Below are 19,153 nucleotides of genomic sequence, written 5' to 3' on the forward strand. Positions count from 1 at the left end.
CATGGAGATGCCATAAGCCCCTTGTGCCTGCATGGAGCCTGTGTGTGGGTAATGACATCTTGTGTGTGGGGCCAAGGTCAAGTGGACAGGGCATCCCTCGGGATTAGCTCCTTCTGATACAGGTCCTATGCCTGAATGCATGTTTTTGGTGTGTGCTTGCTCATCACTGCCTTTACCATCCTGCTTGTGCCTCAGTTTCCCTCAGCAGAAGGGACCGCCATCCAGGTCTCTGGAGCATCATGAAATGGGGAAAGAGCAAACGTGTGTGTGACAGAAGAGTCAGGCTTGTGGCTCCCACAGGCCTTCTACCCAGGAGCAGGTGGGGGCAAATATACAAGATCTGTGTCTCCTTGAATCCCTTAGGGTCCCATTCTGCAGCCCATCACATGGTGCATGCAGTTAATGGGGACTGGGGTCACGGCCTGGCATTTACACTCTGGGATGGGGGCCTGCGCAGGTGCAGAAGAACCAGCCTCCGCAGTCCTGGGCGGTGAGTCACAGGCAGCTCTACCAGGTGTCCCCCTGCCCTGTGCATCTCCCTCCACGTGGAACACCCCCTCCTAGAAAACAGGAGAGAAACTGAGCCCAGCCGGAGACAGCTAAATCTCTTGTGTTCACAGTTGGCAGCCACCTAGAGCCTGCTAGGATCAGAAGCCCCCACCTCCTCCTGCAGGTCTGAACTGGGTGGAGAGCAGTTTAACCCTTCCTCCTCCTGGCTCTGGCCTCCTGTGTCTCTCCTCTGCCCAAAGAGACCCTGGCCACTGCTGATGCACAGCTTGTGTGCCCATCCCAGGGACATAACTCATGCTACCAGCTATGGACACATATGCTTTGTGAGCCCCAGCCCATGAGAGTCATGTATAGTCAGCCCTGTCTCTGACTTTCCCACATTCACATCCGTATTGCACACAACCCCCCTCCCCCGTGATCTTTCACATGTGGTGTGCCATGCAAGCATGTTTTTATATGTGATCACACACACCTCCACGTGTTTGCACACGAGTTCCATGCACACACAGCCATCCCGTGTGCACACGCACAAAGCCCCATTTTCGTGTCCACGCAAGCGTCCCCAGGAATACTTGTTTCTCTGTTTCTGTACCCACGAGTCCACTGCCCACGGGCACACATGTGCACCACACCTGGCAACTCCCGCACACATTCAGTCCTCGCTTCCGCCACCCTGGCTCTGGACCCCACGGATTTGGGCCAGGACCATCCCGCTTCTGCGCCCCCGCTCGGCAGCCGCCAGGTGCACCGACCGGCCCCCGCCTGGCAGGCTGGGAGGGGGCGGTTATTACGCGGTACCCGCTTTCATCCCAGCCACTCCGGTCCTGGCCCCAGACCCTCAATAGAGCCTTCCGCCTGTTCATTAGCTTGGGTGGGGGTAGGATCCGGCAACCCGCGGGTGGGGCACTGTGGAGAGGGCGGAGGGGGCGGTGCGAGAGCTCGGCGGCCACACCCCCGTCTCCTTGGCGACGCCGGGGCGGAGAGTGGAGAACCCAGCCCCGGGACCAAAGTTGGGTGATTCAGGAGGCCGGCGCCCCCTCCACGGCGGCCCTCTGGGGAGGGGCTATTTGTGAATGAGCCGACCGGGTCCTCCCGGCCTAATCCTCCATCCCCGCCAGGCAGGCGGCGAGCACCGCGCGTTCCCGGCCACAAATAGCAGCCTCGCCCCCGCCCGCGGCTATTTTGAGCCACCTCCTCCCCGGCCACACACCCTTCCTGGCTCGGGCTGAGGCGTGGGGCGAGACGGGACCCTCTCCCACGCTGAAACACGAGGCGGGCAGCCAGACTGCATGGCGGGACCCGGGTCAAGGTGACAGCTAGGCCGCAGCGCCCCCTAGTGTCCGCGGCGTGAGCGTGACGCAGCGGCTGCAGCCCCCTGAGAGCACCCCACGAAAGACACACTGTTCTGATTACGCACCGAGTCACAGGAACAAGCAGACACAGGTTACCACAGAAACAGGTACGGAGACAGGTTACACACCTGTGACGCAAGTACACAATTCCCACACAATGCCCGGTGCATCTAGTGACCGGTATCCGCAGGTGTGCAGCCCGTACCCAGCAACGGGATTGTAGTAAACGCTTAATAATTGTGTGCTGGTGGAATGAATGAATGAACAGGACACGTCAAGAAACCAGGGCAACTCTGAACCACAGAAAGTGGTGCAAAGCGGAAGTGGGAGGAGCAGAGAGTGATCAGGGCGCAGTGGTCCTGGGAACCCCTGGTCTGAGCCGGGACAAGGAAACGCCCAACCTGACTTTTCTGGGGAAGCAGATCAGAAAGGGTGAGCAGGAATTGCTCCCGGGCTAGGGAACCCTGGCCTCAGATTCCCCACAGGCGGCCAGCAGGAAAGGGAGCTGAGTGCTGTTATCTTTCTTTGCTCCTTTTATTTTTTTATTTTATTTTATTTTTTTTAATATATTTTATTGACTTTTTACAGAGAGGAAGGGAGAGAGACAGAGAGTTAGAAACATCGATGAGAGAGAAACATCGATCAGCTGCCTCCCGCACATCTCCCACTGGGGATATGCCCGCAACCCAGGCACATGCCCTTGACCGGAATCGAACCCGGGACCTTTCAGTCCGCAGGCCGACGCTCTATCCACTGAGCCAAACCGGCTTCGGCGTCTTTGCTCCTTTTAATAACCACCTTGCATAAGTGGCTGACACAGCAGTAGGCTGCTGCTGACTGGGAGTAATGTAGAGGGGCTGTGGCGTGGGGGGACAAGCTGTAGAGGGGACCACGATGAGTCATGAATTGGTACCTGGGAGAGAGGTTCCCAAGACTGTGTATCACAGGAGACAGTGTCTGTTCCCAGGCAGGTCCCTGCTGCATCAGCGAGACCCACCTGAGAGTTCTGGAGCGAGACTGGAATTTCTCTGGGGTGTCTTCTCTGGAGACTCTCGCTAGGGTCTTTGGTCTGGCAGGCAAGGTTCTGCACTAACTTCCTCTGCCCTGAGGGGCTTTCCAAGGTGTAAGGATCTCTGTAAAGATGGTTCTCCTGATAGCAGAGATCTTGGGACACCTTTAAAAGACAGGAAAAACGACACAGGAGGAGGAGCAGAGTGGCACCGGCGCCCCCATGGGTAGTGAGTGGGTTCTGGGTTTGCTGAGGCAGGGGTGCTGGAGCACCTGGTGGAGGGGAAGTCAGGGCTGAGCTGAACATAGGTCTACAGTGAAGACTCCAGGATGGCCCAGTTGTGGGCTTGAGAGGCAAGGTGGGGGTCAGCCTGTGGTCGAGAGCTGGGATGCACAAAAGTATATGCCCAGGTGAGTATTGGGGTGTGGATGAGGTGAAGCCAGGATTGGATGGGAGTTAGGTGTGGGTAGGGGTCGGGCTTTGTAGACAAACTTGGTTGGGTAAAGTTGGGGTGCCCCAAAGTTGGGAAGTAGGAAGAATTGGAATGGTGGTGAATATGGGGGCCCATATAAATGAGCTTGTCTCAGTAGTGGGGTTTTGGTGGGGTTTGCGGCATATCACCTGAACTGGTGTATTCAGGAGCTTTGAGCCCTGGAACTGCGTGGGTGTTGGTTATGTGGACTGGTGTCGGGGTTCAGATGAAATTGGGTGTCAGAACTGGCCCTCGGGCCCTAACTGGTTTGGCTCAGTGGATAGAGCATCCGCCTGTGGACTGAAAGGTCCCAGGTTCAATTCCAGTCAAGGGCATGTACCTTGGTTGCGGGCACATCCCCAGTAGGAGGTGTGCAGGAGGCAGCTGATCGATGTTTCTCTCCCATTGATGTTTCTAACTCTATCTCTTTCCCTTCCTCTCTGTAAAAAAATCAATAAAATATATTTTTTAAAAAAAAGAACTGGGCTTCGGTGTCTATAGGAACCTGAGTGAGGTCGGTATGTCCGCGATTCACGCAACCATCAGCGTTCTCTGGGGCTCCAGCCTCTGGCGAGGGCCCTTTGTTCTAGACCCGGAGCCGGCTCCCGGAAGTGGGTCGACCCCGCCCCGCTGCCCGCTGGCCCCGCCCCCCGTTCGCAGGTGGCGGGGGACGCGGATGCATGCGTCCCCACCAATCACGTTGCCTGTCGCTAGCGCGCGGAAGGGGGCGTGGCCTAGACGAGCCCGGCCCACAGCTCATGAATATGAGGCACGGTCTCTGCCTATGGGGCTTGGGATTGGCCAACGCGGAGCAGGGGGTGGCACCCGGGGGCGGAGCCAGGAGGCGGCGTACATAAGGCCAGGCGCCCGGTCACCCCCCTCACTCGCACGTTAGGAGGCTCTGGTCGTTTCGCACCGTCGTCTTCCTGCCTGCGTCAGGGACCTGCCCTACTCAGTGGTGAGGGTCCTGGCGGCACCGGCTCCGAGGGCCCCGGGCGGCGGGCGGCCTGGGGCCGGCCGGATGAGGCAGGGCGGCGGTGGCACGCCCCTGGGCAGGGGTGGTGCCTGGGCGGGCCCAGGGTGGAGTCCGCCCCGCCGGCGGCGAGGGGCAGCCGTAGACCGGGCCGAGCCGCAGCTTGAGGGCGTCCCCTTAGAGGCCTAGGCTCGCCCAAAGCGGGGCGCCACCGCAAAATGGCGGCTGCGAGCGCGAGGCTGAGCCCCGCGAAATGGCGGGAGCGCCAAGTGCCCGGATGGAGTGGCGCAGGGCGCGCGCAGGGCGCATGCGTGCGGCCGGGGCGGACCTGGGGGCGGTCCAGGCTCCCGCTTCCCCGGTTTCCCATTGGATTTGCACTAGGGGAGTACAGCCTTCGTCCCCGTGTCCCACTCTCCTTTCGGCACCCCAAGTTGGGCTTCGAGTCGTGTGGTTCTAGAGACATGTGGCAGAGGTTTCCCCAGTCTGGGAAGGGTCGGTCCAAGGGTCGGTCCAAGTCAACACCGGCCCACTTGCCCCCTTCACGTTGGCGCCCCCCGCGTCGGGACTCTGCCCAGCTCCCTACAGAGGTCCAGTACCCGGCCACCCCACAGGCGCCCTGTGGTGGACCAAGCACTTTGCCATCCCGCACCCCAGTGGTCCTGTTAGGAGTTAGGCGTCTGTTTGTAAAGGGGAGAACCACGGTGCACTCGATGGGTGACGAGGGAGGCAGATACCTGCATGCCTTTAGTGCCCAGCCCTAAATATCTCCTGAGGGCATCACCTGGGGTCCACAGTGCTTCACTGAGGAGTACGCAAAACCGGCCCGCTCTCAGGGAGACCTGAGTAGGGACGGGGCCCTGGGTGATAAAGGAATTAACAACTTTTTAAAATTAAGTTCTGGGTGTGGGCTTGGGGTGATAAATGGCAGAAAGACAATTTTTCAATGTGTCCCCAACAAGCATATGTCATTTGTATAAAGTAAAATCGGAGGGGGGGTGAGCGATGAAGCCCTGGAGGATCTCAGTGAGGATTTCAACGATTTGCCACAGGCCACCATGGCATCAGATGAAGGCAAGCTTTTCGTTGGAGGGTTGAGTTTTGACACCAATGAGCAGTCGCTGGAGCAGGTCTTCTCAAAATATGGACAGATTTCTGAAGGTGAGGCGGTGCTGGACTGGCAGCGGCTGATCAGGGCTGCTTTTGGGGAGGTTAAGTGCTGACTGCAGACTTCTCCCTCCACAGTGGTGGTCGTGAAAGACAGGGAGACCCAGCGGTCACGGGGCTTTGGGTTTGTCACCTTTGAGAACATCGACGATGCCAAAGATGCAATGATGGCCATGAATGGGAAGGTGAGGGGCAGCTGTCTGGGGGTGAAAGGGTTCAGGCTTGCGGGACAGGGAGGCTCAGAGGTTGACCTGAGCCAACCTCTTGGTCTTCACAGTCTGTGGACGGGCGACAGATTCGAGTTGATCAGGCTGGCAAGTCATCTGATAACCGATCCCGTGGGTACCGAGGTGGCTCTGCTGGGGGCCGGGGCTTCTTCCGTGGGGGCCGAGGCCGGGGCCGTGGTTTCTCCAGAGGTGAGTGCCACTCTTGGGGCCTGAGGCCCTTGAGGACATGATGGGAGCACTGCTGGAAGGAGCTGGCACTCACTTGTCTTTCCTGTCTCTGTAGGAGGAGGGGACCGAGGCTATGGGGGGAGCCGGTTCGAGTCCAGAAGTGGGGGCTATGGAGGCTCCAGAGACTATTACAGCAGGTGAGGGCTTAGTTCTGCCTGGGCGTGTGGGAGGCTTGTGTTGGGACGCTGGCACAGGGTTGGGGTGAGTACACTAAGCTGCCTTCCAGCACCCACGTGTGTCCTTCCTTCAGCCGGAGTCAGGGTGGTGGCTATGGTGACCGGAGCTCTGGAGGGTCCTATAGAGACAGCTACGACAGTTATGGTAAGTCACGCTCTGAGGGCCAGTGGTGGGAGCTCAGCAAGCCTCAGCACCCTCTATGAGCGACACTCAGACCTTGTCACTGTGCTTGCCCATAAGGGATGAGATTGCCCTCTCAGGTCTCCATGCCAGCAGCCATTTCTACAAAAAAACATAAAAGCTAGATCAGACTGACCAAGAAGGAAAGGGAGACGAGGGGCCTGCCAAGCAGGCAGCATAACTGCATGTGCGGCCACCCGGCCCCGCCGCCCTTGGCTGTGGGGGGGGTTGGTTGCTCCCGAGGCTGCAGGGCCGAGCCCTCCAGATCTGGACCCGGGAGTGGAATGCTGCCTCTTGTTGCGTGCTTCAGTGCTTTTACACTGTACCTGCTTCTTGTTCTCAGCTACACACAACGAGTAAAAATCCTTCCTGCTCAAGATCGTCCTTCCAATGGCTGTATATTTAAAGATTTTGGGAGCTTCGCTGAATCGTTAATGTGTAGTGAACACACCTCCTTGTACCCACTTTTGTAGTCTAATCAGTTCTGATCTTGTCAAACACAGCCTGACTGCTTCTGACCCCCGAGATGGCTTCAATACTAGACTTTACTTTTCAAGGAAACACTGTCCGTTTTTAAGGGTTTTAAAAACGTTTTGAAAAGCACTTCAGATTTTACTTTTTTCTTTTTACCATGAGCCATGAGTTTTTTAGAAAATCATCGGGGGTTGTGTGGGTTTTTTTTGTTTTTGGTTGTGTTGTCTTTTTTACTTCCCTTTATAGTGGGGTTGGCCTGGTGAAGTTGGGTCCTCCGATTCAAACCTCTTTGAGATTGGACGGACTCTGAGTCTGCTCTCTGTTGGAAGCTGAGGGAGCTGTGGCTTTTTTCCAACTTAATGTACAGTTTCTGAGTGTAGCATGGTAGGACCTGTCCCAAGTCCCAGGTGGCAGCAGAGGTGCCTTGCCACTTGGGCCTGGCCTGTACGGCCCATCTGCTCTGTATGACTTACAGTAGACTTGGAGATGTCCCCAAGAGGTTCTTGAAAATGTTTATTTATATTGTCCTTTTTTACTGGAAGACGTATGCATATCCCATTGATGTTGTATTTGAAGTGGTTAAGGAATTCTTGTACACAGTTTTTTTTTTGGCTTTACGAAGCAGATTAAAAAACCATCTGAAATGAACCTCGCTCTGACAATTTCCCTTTCATTGCTCAACACACTCCTGCTGCGAGCTCTTGGCACTCAGAACTCAGCAGAGAGGGCAATTTGAGAAGCAGGTCTGCCAGTCCTGCCTGAGGCCCATGGAGAGCTAGACCAGGAAGGCAGAGTAAACTGACACTGGCGGGCCCCTGGTGACAGCCGACTGCCACCAGTCCTGGTTAGGTGAGCAGGTGGCTGACGGGAATGGGTAGGTTGGACGTCGAGGCAGCCCCTGGGAGGCTTCTGGCAGTGGCAGCCGGAGGGCTCAATGGGGCGGGCAGTGCAGCAATGACTGGACCCACGCGGGCACCTGACGTTGACCCGACTGCCTTAGCCTAGAAGCAGGCCAGAGAGCAGACGGCAGGCAGTGTCCCTGGGCGACCGCAGACTGACTGCTCATTAGCTAGCTCTGCTGTTGCTTCACAAGTTCTGAGAGTTCTCCGCTAGCCTATGGAAGCTGCAGCCCCTCGGAGGACAGAAGTGTTGTGCGCCCAACAGAAACCTCTGAGACGCAAGCTGCTCCCTTGGCTAGCTCATATGTGGAAATAGCCCTGTAATTCGAGGTAACTCCTTTTGCTCGTGTCCACATCCCTCCTCTTGTCAAGAGCTCATTTGAAAGTAAAATTATGTGCCTGGGAATGTTTTTATGACTGTTTTTTTGTTGTTATTTTCCCATTTTCTTTCTTTTTTTAAAAAAAGTCAAGCTAGAATTAAAGTCAGACCCCGGCTGTTTAGCCCTTCCCTGCCTGCAGCCAGGCGAGCATCCCAGGAAGTTTCACCTCACGAGTAGGTTCAATTTGTAAGCAGGATTAGAGAGCACTGAACATCCTGCCTTTGGATTTTTTGTTCATCAGTTGACAGTCTTTTCCAGACCTCCTTAACTCATATTCCTAACTATAGCTCTCTGATGTCTGTTGCCTCCATGAGTTTTTTTTTTTCCTAGAGCCCACACCATTCTCTAAGCAGCTCCATCCCAAGTGGGTAGCTGGCTCTGCTTAGGGATGGAATGCTGCCTGGCCAAGGCTTAGGCTTGCCCTGGTCACACCAGCCCGTGACAGGGCCTCTGCCAGGATGGCCCAATGACTAGCTTGAGACCCTCCTAGGAGCTGTGGATGGTTTAGGGGGAGGTGGGAAGCAGCTATGAGCATGTCCAAAACCCTAGGGGTAACACTCCTTTGCTTTGGCAGGTTGAAGGGAAGCCAGTGCAACTTGGAAAGGTGGCCCAAGAACAGTGATGACCTGGGGTCCTGTCCCATGAGGGACTTCACCTCGGAGCAGGAACCAGATGCCCAGCCCCCTGCTCTCTCAGCTTGTCATCTGTAAGTGCTTTTCTGGGGGGTGACACGTGGTTCTTTGGCCTTGACAATGCCTGGTCCTTGTGGGTTCTCTCTGGTTTCCTGTCCCACCTACAGCATGGGTGGGGGCAGTTTTCTGTGTGTGCCTGCTGCTAGAGCCAGCTTTAGTTCTCCCTTCACTCCTTCTTCATTTTTCCAGCAGGTGTTGTATTGGCAAGGTTGGAGTGCAGGGTTTCAAGTCACTCAGGAGGACGGTGTTTGGCAGCCTGCACGTGGCCAGTCCTCACCTGCAGCAGTGTGACAGAATGTGGAAGTCAGATTTTAATAAAGGACTGGTGTGTCTACCTAGAAATCTGAGTCTGGTTTGGGGTGCGACCGAGGAGGGTGGGTCCCTGAGCCTCAGGTGGAGGCTGGGTGGGAAGTGGGGCTCCTCCAGAGAAAGCCTCTTCTGGCTTTGGTTCAGGGCACTAGCTGTACTCAAACCAAACAGACCAACCAGTCACTTCATTGTCGTCTTGGTTGGTCTGGAGGCACACTCAGCCTAAGTGGAGGAGGTGGTGGTCCCTGTGCTCCCTCATCTGAGATATGCACCTGTTTCAGGACCCTGGCAAAGGTTTTTTGTTTTTTAAAAGTACAGCTTTTTATTGATACTGGGGGTGGGTGGGAGGTGACACATTGATTTGTTGTTCCACTTACTTAGGCATTCATTGTATGTGCCCTGACCCGGGATTGAACCCAAAACCTTGGTGTATAGGGACAATGCTCTAACCAACTGAGCTACTTAGCCAGGGTCCTGGCAAAGGTAGTGGCACAGAATGAACTTAAACATCTTCATCTGTGCTTGCCCGTCGGGCCAGGCTTGCTTCCTGCTCTGGTCTTGGGGTGCAGAGAGTTGGGGTTGGGCCCTGATTCTGAGGCCTTGGGTTTGTGCGCTGAACTCATAACAGGGTGGGGAGGGTGGTGGCAGCATTGGGGGTCAATTCAGTGTGGTCAGGATGGCTGAGATGCCCTTCATTGAGGACAGGATGCCCAGACTAGAGCAGGCAGTCCTACCCTTCAGGAGGGCCTATCCTGAAGTTGGAGAGCCGGGCTGGGGACCAGAACAGCAAGAGCCCCCAGAGCCCCAAGGGTACTGTGCTGAAGTTGGCATGGCCTTGCCCTAGTCTGACTCCGCTATGCAATTGGGAACCTTCTTGTGAGGGTGTTGGCTCCCTTGTGGCCTGTAGCCCACTCTGGTCACCCAGCTTTTCTGACTTGTCCCCTGAACTGGGCATTCCGGTTGGTTGTAGCCATTGTGCTCTGGGCCAGAAGGAACTGAGTCTCAGGCAAAGGGTGCCAGCCAAGCTCTAGGTGAGTGAACAGCCGGCCGGTGGAGAGCACTGGGACAGCTAGAGGAGGCGGGGTTAGCGCCTAAGGGGCGGGGCGCTCCGCCAGCGCCGAGCTCCGCCCCTGCGGGCCATTGGTTGGCACCGCCCCTTGCCCGGTGAGTGACGAGGGCTTGCAGGGGCGGGGTGCAGCCACCACTTCCGCAGGACCATGGGGCTGTACGTGCTGCCGCCGCGGTCGCTCCTGCCTACGTTGCTGCTGTCAGTGCTGTTCTTCGGAACCCAGGGGGCCGCTTCCTCGTCGCCACGCCTCACACAGACTACGCTCTCGCCACCGCAGGCCGTGACGAACGGGAGCCAGCCAGGCGCACATCACAACAGCACGCGTCACCGGCCACTGGACTCGTCAGGCCCGGTGCTGCTGCGCTCCTTCTACGTGCTTTCTGGCTTCCTCAGCCTGGCAGTGCTCTACTTCCTCATCCGGGCCTGTAGGTATGTCAGGCGCATGCCGGCCCCTGGCGTGCCAATGAGCTCGCGCCTTGTGCCTCACGTGTCAAGGGCGAGCGCCCCGCCCCTCCGGAGTGGGCGTGAACAGCGCATCTTCCGGATCGAGGGTGATAGGCAGTCAAGTGATACCGTGGTGCTTGGTAATGCAGGGGCGCAGGAGCGGGTTTCTCGAACACAGCAACCCAGGCTGGACAGTGCGGGTCGGGGAGGGCATGCTCCCGGTTTATGCTTCTGCTCTGTAGCCCGTGCCAGGCGACACTCCCCAGCCCAACTTGGGTCTGTGATCCACGACGTGCCCCACCCTAGAAATGGAGAGGAGGACCTGCCAGGCAGGGCCTGACTGAACCGAACCGAACCGCGCCTTCCTTCTCCGACTCTTTCAGCATTTGGGGCTGGCTGCGATCAGTTTTTTGGTTCCACTGATGTTCTTCCTAGAGAGTTGAGGACTCCTCTTCCTTCCCATGGTTCACATGCCCTGCGAAGTTCTGGTTCAATCCCCTGGCTTCCCTGTTTACTTCCTGTCTGTGGTTGACCTCCAGAGGGCTTTTGTCACACAGAGCTGAACATGTTCAGACGCTTTAAAGGGGCCCTTTTTGTCCCCTACCGGCACTCCTGTGGGTGCACAGTGCTCTTGTTCTCTCTACGTACTTGATCTTGCATCCGCTTCAGAAGACTCCCTTCATTTCCCTGGTGCCCTGGTAGTGGTCGTGAGCCGGGTCTTTGGCCTGAGACAGATAGCCCTCAGTTCAGTGTCTCTGGTACTCCCTCACCCCTCTGAGACTCGGTTTTCTTTCTTTTTTTTTTTTTAATATATTTTATTGATTTTTTACAGAGAAGAAGGGAGAGGGATAGAGAGTTAGAAACATCGATGAGAGAGAAACATCGATCAGCTGCCTCCTGCACATCCCCTACTGGGGATGTGCCCGCAACCCAGGTACATGCCCTTGACCGGAATCGAACCTGGGACCTTTCAGTCCGCAGGCCGACGCTCTATCCACTGAGCCAAACCGGTTTCGGCGAGACTCGGTTTTCTCATCAGTAGAGGAGGATAACAGCACAGCCGGGGAGGGAGTCTGCCAAAGGAGATATCCACTTGCCATTATTGACATAAGAGCAACTAACCACCATGACTGTTATGAGGCCAAAGAAACACAATTAGACCAGGAAGCTTCACAGCAAAGCTTTGAGGGTCGGGCAGAGGAGGCGGAGAGCAGAGACAACAAAGGATAATGGGGAAGACAGGAAGCAGGATGGGGTATCAGCTGCCACTGGAGGTGACCTGAGACAACCACTGATCTGCCTGGAACTGCTTGCAGGTTGAAGAAACCACAGCGGAGGAGCTATGGCCTCCTGGCTAACACTGAGGACCCCGCTGACATGGCCTCGCTGGACAGTGATGAGGAAACCGTCTTTGAGACCAGGAATCTGAGATGGTATTGAAGTCCTTCCCCCATCTCCAGAAGCTCTGGGTGGGCGGGTAGAGCAGGGCTGGAGAATTGGCAAGACCACTGATTCTTGAGGTCATCCATATGCCACCAGGCTGTGTAGCCTTGGGCAAGACATGCGCCCCTCCCAGCCTCAGTTTCCCATTTCTTGCTGATGGGAAGGGGCTGCAGTCTTGGGTCAGTGCTCTGGGCCCAACCCTGAAGATCAAGATCAATGTCAGAGATAGAGAATTAACTGCAGGGTGCTGCAGAGGGGATGGGTTGGGTGGTCTCTCCATGCCTCCAGCCCCAGGAAGATCATAGCAGGCAAAGGGAATGGTAGGAAGGAAGGAGGGCAGGACTAAGGACCCAGGGCCGGATCAAACCGAACCGCGCTTCTGGGCGCAGAACTGGGATTGGGCCTCAGCAGGGAGTGATGGCTGTTCAGCCTCGCTTGTTGGGGGCATAGGTACAGAGTCCAAGAGTCTAAGGGGCGGTTGTAGCTTTCTAAGCCTGCCAGGTAACGCATTGCTATGATGTGGTAGCCCCTCTGGTCTCCTCCACCTCCCCTAGCTAGGGGATCTCTTCTCCCTTCCTCCTTCCCCCAAGGTGCGAAGTTGAGCAGGGCCTGGCAAGCTGGGCAGATGGACCCCAATGGTCCTGGGGGCAGGGGCTGGACAGGTGAGAGGGCTCCCAGTCACTTGGAGGGTGAGCTTCAGGCACAGTTGGGGGAAGTGGATCAGGATAGGCCCATCGCTTCACACCTCTCACTCCTCCCCCTCATCTTTCAGATGTTCAGGTCAGGAAGGCGGTGTTCCCAACAGCCCTGGGGGAAGGACAAGAGACTTGGTCCACTCCCAGTGCCTACATACCCTCCGATTCTCCTGCTGGCCTGAGAGCTCGAGTGGGACCTGCCTAGCCTGCCTGAAGCCACCTCAGCCCTCAACTGCCACAGGACCACCCAGGATGCCAGGTGCAAACCAGAGGGGCCCCCGGCATCCCCATCTAGGATTCTGAGACCCTCTGGTTGGACTGTGACTTGTGCTGCTGACCCTCCCTGTGGGAACACAGCTGAGGCCTGGCAGGCAGGTGGGCTGAGGGTCCTGTGTGGGAGTGCCTTCCCCACTGGGCTGGGGACAATAAAGGCAGCAGTGGTTCTGTAGCTGGCACCCAACTCCACATTGGGCCAGACCTGGCATCCTGGCTCACAGGCAGGGTGGATGGCAGAACAGGGCTTCATCCAGGCCTGGTTTTTCTTATCTGTGATTATGCTGAGCTTCTATGACCTGTCCCCAGCTGTCCAGAGGGCCCAGGGAGGTATTCCATGAGGTAGACAAGAAAAATGGGAGGACCTGCCAGTCATTGCCTCGGGGCCTAGAGCTCTTAATCATCCATCAAAGGCCTTGTATAGGGCCTTCCTCTTCTGTGCTGCCTTCAGCCTGGGACCCCTTAAGGCCATATTTTCTGGGACCCTCACCTCACCCCATTCACACCACTAGAACCGTTGGGGCTGGAGTTTCCTGTGCCCATCATGCCCCTCCCCTGTCAGCCTCCTGTGGAATCATTGATGAACCTACCCTAGCACCTGACCTCATTCCCTGTGAGGGGTTTGATGGGTTCTTTTTTGGGCTTTTTTTTCTCTTCAAGGCACTATGTCTGGGTAGGGTCCAGTTCTGTCACCCTTTTCCCCTGTAAATTTGATTTTGGAGATTCCGAGGGGAGGGGCTGGCCTGTGGCAGCCCCACTACCTGAGGTCTCACCCCAGACCCCTGGCCAGAGCTACCATGGCCACGTCATTAGGAGGAGCAGCCACTAGGTGGTAGCCTTGTGCTGCCCAGCCTCTGCCCTGCTGCCTGCTTGGCCCAGGTGTGGCCTGGGCTCAGCCAGTTGTACAGATTGGGAAATAGGTCCAGTTGGGGGCCCTGTTTCTCACGCCTCTTCCTGAGTTCACTGTGGGATGGGCCAAGCCTGCCCCCTGGGTCTGTCCCTTACTCTGCTCACACTTCCACTTCCCCCTCCAGTGTCAGTTGCCACCTCCAGGAAGTCTTCCCTCCTGGACTGCTCCCTGCCCTACTTCCCCACCATTCTTTGGGAGGGTCCTGCACTGAGGCACCAGCAGATCCTCCAGGGAAGTTTGAGGAAGTGAGGCCAGAGTCCCCTGGAGGACCCAGACATCACACCCTCTGCCTCTCGGGCTCTGGCTGTTCCCTCCCTATCTGCCTCCACCCCTCTCCACACATGTCTGTCAGTGGTCTCTGCATCTCTGCCTTCTCCACCTCTGAACCCCTGCCTGCCTCCTTATTTGTGTCTCTTCATCTACACAGCCTTTCACTTGGTCTCCCTCTGTTTCCTTCTATCTCTCTGCTCTCTATCTCTCTCCCTGTCTGACCCACTGGGACATGCTTTTAACAGGTGCACAGACACTGTGCGGGTCCCCCCACCCTCTGATCTGTGTCCCTCTCCCACAGCTCTGAGCGATTCTTGAGCTTCAAAAGGCACATTAATTACTCTAATGAGGTCAGGAGAGACCCTGCATCTGCCATCTGGAGCCAAGAACACACTGCACACCCTCCAGCCCGGCTGCCTCCTGCCCACCCAGTGAGGCGGGGAAGGGTGCCCCTTGCTTCCAGGCCCCTGTGCCTGTCAGCGCCTGTCAGCCTCACTGCATCCCCCTGCATTAGTGTGGAGTAATTGGCAGCCCCCTCCAAGGTTAATGCAATATTAGCAGGAAGTTCTCAGTGGCTAAAAGCCGGGAGAGGGGCCTGTCAGCACAAGATGAAAGGCCTGGATCCTGGCACTTTGAGGGCCCCTGTGTATGCACATGAGGACGGGAGGGGCTTCCAGCACACACCTCTCACAGACACAGGACACATACAGCACATGACACAGACTATCACACATAAGGGATAGACACAGGACACACATGCACACATACTGCCTGCAACAGAGCCAGGGCCTGTGCCAGATCAGTGTGCACAACCCATAGCCCAGCACCCTTGTGGCCCTCCCACCACTTCTATCCCCCTCCACATGCCCACTGGACATGCAGAAAATCTGTCCCCTCTGCTGTGGGCAGGTTAGGGTTTCCTACTCTTAGGTGACCACTGTGTGGCTTCTCTATCTTGGGAATGGGGACAGGTGGGAGCTGGACGCTGGAAGCCTCTGGCTCATTAAAGCAGCAGCTTGTGGCTGGCTGCCTCAGACCAGTGGTGGGTGGTAGTCATGTTGTCTTCCAGGAACTGGGGGTTCTTTATGTGTGTGTATATATATGTTTTTATTGGTTTTTAGAGAGGAAGGGGGAGAGAGAGAAACAACTATCAGTTGCCTTCAGTATGCCAGGTCAGAACGTAAAACCTGAGCCCTGGCTGGGAATTAAACCAGCAATCGTACATGGGACGACACCCAACCAACTGAGCCACATCGGCCAGCGCAGGAGATGGTGGTTCTTCTGCTGGCTCTAATGTGGGTTCCCTGGGACATGGCCCCAGCATCCATCAGGGCCGCATTGCTCTCACCTAGGGTCATCAGGTGAGGTAGCTGTGCCCTCCTGGGGTTCCCAGCATCCCAGTTCTGATTCCCCATCCTCTCTGGTGGCTCAGTGCCCCTCACACTCCCTGGAGGAGTATGAGCTTCCCTCCACCCCATGATGTCCTAGTTCTGGGCAGGTGTGGCTGTGCAGGTGCACCCAGACCTGTGCTACTTAGCACAGTAGCCATATGTGGCTGTTTACAGTCAAAGAAATTAAAAGCCCCGTTCCTCGCCATACTGGCCACATTCCATGTGCCCAGTAGCCATGGGGAGCTGGGGGACAGTGAAGATCTGGAACGTTTCTACCCTCAAGAAAAGTCTAGCCCCAGACTGGCGGGTTATCACCATGGAGGATGTGTCTCTGTTCAGGCCTAGGGCTGGGAGGGTGGGAAGGAAGGAGGGAACTAGCAGGGGTGTGGGGCCTGTTCAGTCGCTGGCCTTGGCAGTTGCCCGAATCTTAGGTCCTGGCTGAGATTTCAAGGGCCTGGCTGGACACGAGGGTGGGAAGTCTAATTTATCAGCAAAAGAATTGGATACATTTTTATTTTCAATGACAGAAGCCACACCCCCACAGCCTGGGGGAATTCTTCATCCCAAGGGTGGGCTAGGCTGGTGCAGAAGCCCTTGCCCTGCTCTCACCAGGGTCAGTGGAGCTTCCTGCCTTCTGAAGCCACCATTCTTCTCTGCCAGAAATCTACCTGATTGAGCTGGGGCATCTGAAAACCACTGGAGCCAGAGCAGGCTGCAGATTTGGTCTAATTTATTCTATAATGAGAATTTTTCTGTGTATTTTTAGCCTTCTTCATAGTGCTGTGGCCTTTGAAGGCTGAGGGATGCTGGACACTGATCCCCACCCTGGGGACTTGTCCAGTGGACCAGATGGCAGATGATGGGTAATAGGTACTGGGTGGTGGGTGAAGGCTCAGTGGGTGCTGGACTGGGGTAAGTGGGTGGTGAGTGATGGGTAAGGGGTCAATGAGCAGTGGGTGCTGAGCAGGCTAGGTGCCAGGTCTGATCTGGCTGGGACAAGATCCTTTCTGAGTCTGAGCCATACCCTGGAGCCCAAGAATGCAGACTCAGTTGGATGAGGATAGACCCTCATCGAAGACCCTGTTCTGGGGCTGACAGAGAACCCTGGATGACCTTGACCCTGACTGAGCATTAAACCCAAAACTTAAACTTTGTCCCTACACTGAGCCTGAAGTCCAACTCTTGACTTCAGAGGAAGCTTACAGCAGAATGACCCCTGATCCCAGCTGATCTCCTTGGCTGTTGAGGATGGAGACTGGGACAGCCCCCAACCCTGGGAGGGGACAGGGCCTCTTGGGTGCCCATAGCTGGTTCCAGCTGATCCGGGGGCTGTTCCTGTACCTCCACCCTTGCCTTGCCTGGGGCCAGGCCTCAGAGCTGCCCAGCCCTCCCCTCCCTGGGCCCCTCCAGGTGCAGAGAGATTGAATGGGGGACACATGTCTTTGTTCCTATCTGTGCTCCAGCTCTGACCTTGAGAGAGACAAGAACAGAAGGAAAACAAAGCTTCAACTCAGATCTGCTCTGAGGAGGCAGTGGTGGCTCTCGCAGAGGTGGCTTTCACAGAAGTGGCCCCTGCGTGCAAATGAGCTGACCCAACGCTGGCCTTTTTGGAGTAGGTCCCCTCTGCCAGTGGTGTCCTGCCCGATCCCCTGTGCAGGTCCAGTGCTGCTGGGTTTGACAGCCCCACCCCATCTGTGAGGTCCTATAAAGTAGGAGGATTCTCCAACGGCCGAGGAGACTTCTGGAAAGGACCCCTCTGCCAGACAGGACGCTGGGCTGGGCCAGGCATGCTGGCACTCTGGGTACATGCAGCACTTTCTGCTTGGGCCAGCTACTAGGTCTCTGCTTAGGATACTAGGTCTCTGCTTAGGAAGTGGCTGCCCCTCTGTTTCCCAAAGAACCAGCCAGCCAGCCAGTTGGGGTGAGCCCTTGCTCCAGGGATGTCCAGAGAGTTTGTCTGAAGGCCCAGGGCACCACTGGTAGACAGGTTCTGGGCCTCCTGGGCTTGCCCCAACCACCACTAATAGGCAGGTTCTTTCCTCCTCAGAGTCATTGGGCCAGCCCTGGGGTGGACATCTGCAGTCAGGTCAGAGGACAGGACCCACAAGACAGAACAGAATGAGCTGAGTTCCCCTAGAGGACAGAGGGCTGAAAATCTTATCCTGTGGGAGGTGGAGGCCCAGGGTCAGACGAGCTTTGAAGGAAGAACAGAATTTCAATGAGAGAAGGATAGATACTCCAGGTGCAGCCAAGCAAAGGCTGGGAAGTGTGGCCTGGCAGAGAAAAGCTTAGGGGACAACACAGTGGAGGTGTGTGGCTGGGATGGGTCTTATTCGAAGGTTAGTTTGCCCACCTCTTGCCTCTTATGGTCCCTGGGAGGACCTTCAGCCATCTAGATGGGGACCTTCCAGCTCAAGAGCTCTTGGCTCTGGACCCTGCAGCAGGCCTGGGTGAGGGAAACAAACCAGAGAAGCAAAACCTGGCTGAGCACCACTGGTATTTAACATTCAGCACTTGGTGACAGCATAACTCCACAAGCTCAGTCTGGTGAAGCCGTGGCATGCATAAAGACAGAACTATTCCCTACAGTTTTGCTCAGTAGATAGAGCGTCGCCCTGTGGACTGATGGGTCACGGGTTCGATTCTAGTCAAGGGCACAAATATCAGTTGCAGGCTCCATCGCCAGCCTTTCCCATTCTTCCCTTGTCAGACGTCTCCTGCTTGTCGACTTATCTGCTGAAGATGCCAAGGTATGGACTCCTGTTCCATTTTCTGGATGAAAAAACGGGGGTCCAAAGAGGTGTGACTGTCCTGTGGGCTCCCAGGGGGGCAGCAGTGGACTTTGGTTAGCCCGAATGCAAAAGTCTCCACCAGGTGCCCTGGCTGGTTTGGCTCAGTGGATAGAGCGTTGGCCTGCGGACTGAAGGGTCCCAGGTTCGATTCTGGTCAAGGGCACATGCCTGGGTACTGAGTTGCAGGCTCAATCCCCAGTAGCGGGGCGTGCAGGAGGTAGCCAATCAATGATTCTCATCGATGTTTCTCTCTCTCTGAAATCAATAAAAAATATATCTCCCTTCCTCTCTGAAATCAATAAAAAAAAATATTTTTAAAAAGCCTCCACCAGGTGACTGGAGAGGTGGAGTGGGCTCAGCCTGGTTTAGGATTTGGGTTTGAAAGATGGGGGTGAGCCATCTCTGTTCCTCCTGCTCTTTGAACTGCCAGGCTCTGCAGATGGGCTTGGTGGCCTGAATGGAGGTGACAGAGAGGAACTCGGGAAACCTCGATCATGGCTACATGGTGATGATGGGATCTCTGGAGCAGGACCCTGGGGGTCCAAGCAACCAGACCAAGGACATGGACGGGGGAGGTGTCTGGGAAGCTTTGGCCGGGGCTGGGGGCGCGGTTGAGGCAGGAACCCCCGCCCACCCCCGCGTGGCCTGGGCACGGCAGGAGGGGGCGCCCGCGGCCCTCCCGGCGCTCGGGAGGGACAAAGGCTGGAGCCCCGGCCCCTCCTCGGCGGGTGCGGTGGCGGCGACGGCGGCCCGTGCTCCGAGAGTCCGCGCGGCCGGGCCGGCGCCCGGGGCGACCCCGGCGCCCCGCCCGCCGCCGCCT

The 19,153-nt window shown here is 56.5% G+C and overlaps 2 protein-coding genes across 5 annotated transcripts; both read left to right on the forward strand.

Annotated features, from left to right (window-relative positions):
• Positions 1 to 4,176: 4,176 nt before the first annotated feature.
• CIRBP (cold inducible RNA binding protein) lies at positions 4,177 to 7,414 on the forward strand. 3 transcript variants are annotated; one of them, XM_081091971.1, is made up of 7 exons: positions 4,177 to 4,301; positions 5,366 to 5,474; positions 5,559 to 5,665; positions 5,758 to 5,896; positions 5,991 to 6,072; positions 6,186 to 6,256; positions 6,636 to 7,414. In XM_081091971.1, the coding sequence occupies exons 2-7, from the start codon at positions 5,372 to 5,374 to the stop codon at positions 6,650 to 6,652; spliced, it is 519 nt and encodes a 172-aa protein (XP_080948097.1). In that variant the 5' UTR covers positions 4,177 to 4,301; positions 5,366 to 5,371; the 3' UTR covers positions 6,653 to 7,414. The 3 variants fall into 3 exon arrangements, with proteins under 3 accessions (XP_080948097.1, XP_080948096.1, XP_080948098.1); XM_081091970.1 differs by having other exon boundaries at positions 4,184 to 4,301; positions 6,162 to 6,256; XM_081091972.1 differs by having other exon boundaries at positions 4,229 to 4,301; positions 5,296 to 5,474.
• A 2,834-nt stretch (positions 7,415 to 10,248) lies between these two features.
• Positions 10,249 to 18,625, forward strand: FAM174C (family with sequence similarity 174 member C). Of its 2 annotated transcripts, XR_013996040.1 has the most exons (4): positions 10,262 to 10,544; positions 11,876 to 11,992; positions 12,775 to 12,956; positions 18,252 to 18,625. XR_013996040.1 is itself a non-coding variant. In XM_081091973.1 (3 exons), coding segments are annotated over exons 1-3 (399 nt in total). In that variant the 5' UTR covers positions 10,249 to 10,263; the 3' UTR covers positions 12,776 to 13,144. The 2 variants fall into 2 exon arrangements, 1 of the variants encoding a protein (XP_080948099.1); XM_081091973.1 differs by lacking the exon at positions 18,252 to 18,625 and having other exon boundaries at positions 10,249 to 10,544; positions 12,775 to 13,144.
• The last annotated feature ends 528 nt before the right edge of the window (positions 18,626 to 19,153 follow it).

This window comes from Myotis nattereri, assembly GCF_964212035.1.
Source record: "Myotis nattereri genome assembly, chromosome: 5".
Taxonomy (NCBI): Eukaryota; Metazoa; Chordata; class Mammalia; order Chiroptera; family Vespertilionidae; genus Myotis; species Myotis nattereri.

Coding starts and splice junctions, on each gene's coding strand:
- CIRBP (XM_081091970.1), top strand. CDS start 5,372: ATGGCATCAGATGAAGGCAAGCTTTTCGTTGGAGGGTTGAGTTTTGAC. Junction 5,666..5,757: donor TGATGGCCATGAATGGGAAG/GTGAGGGGCAGC, acceptor TGGTCTTCACAG/TCTGTGGACGGGCGACAGAT. Junction 6,073..6,161: donor TCCAGAGACTATTACAGCAG/GTGAGGGCTTAG, acceptor GCTGCCTTCCAG/CACCCACGTGTGTCCTTCCT.
- FAM174C (XM_081091973.1), top strand. CDS start 10,264: ATGGGGCTGTACGTGCTGCCGCCGCGGTCGCTCCTGCCTACGTTGCTG. Junction 10,545..11,875: donor TTCCTCATCCGGGCCTGTAG/GTATGTCAGGCG, acceptor AACTGCTTGCAG/GTTGAAGAAACCACAGCGGA.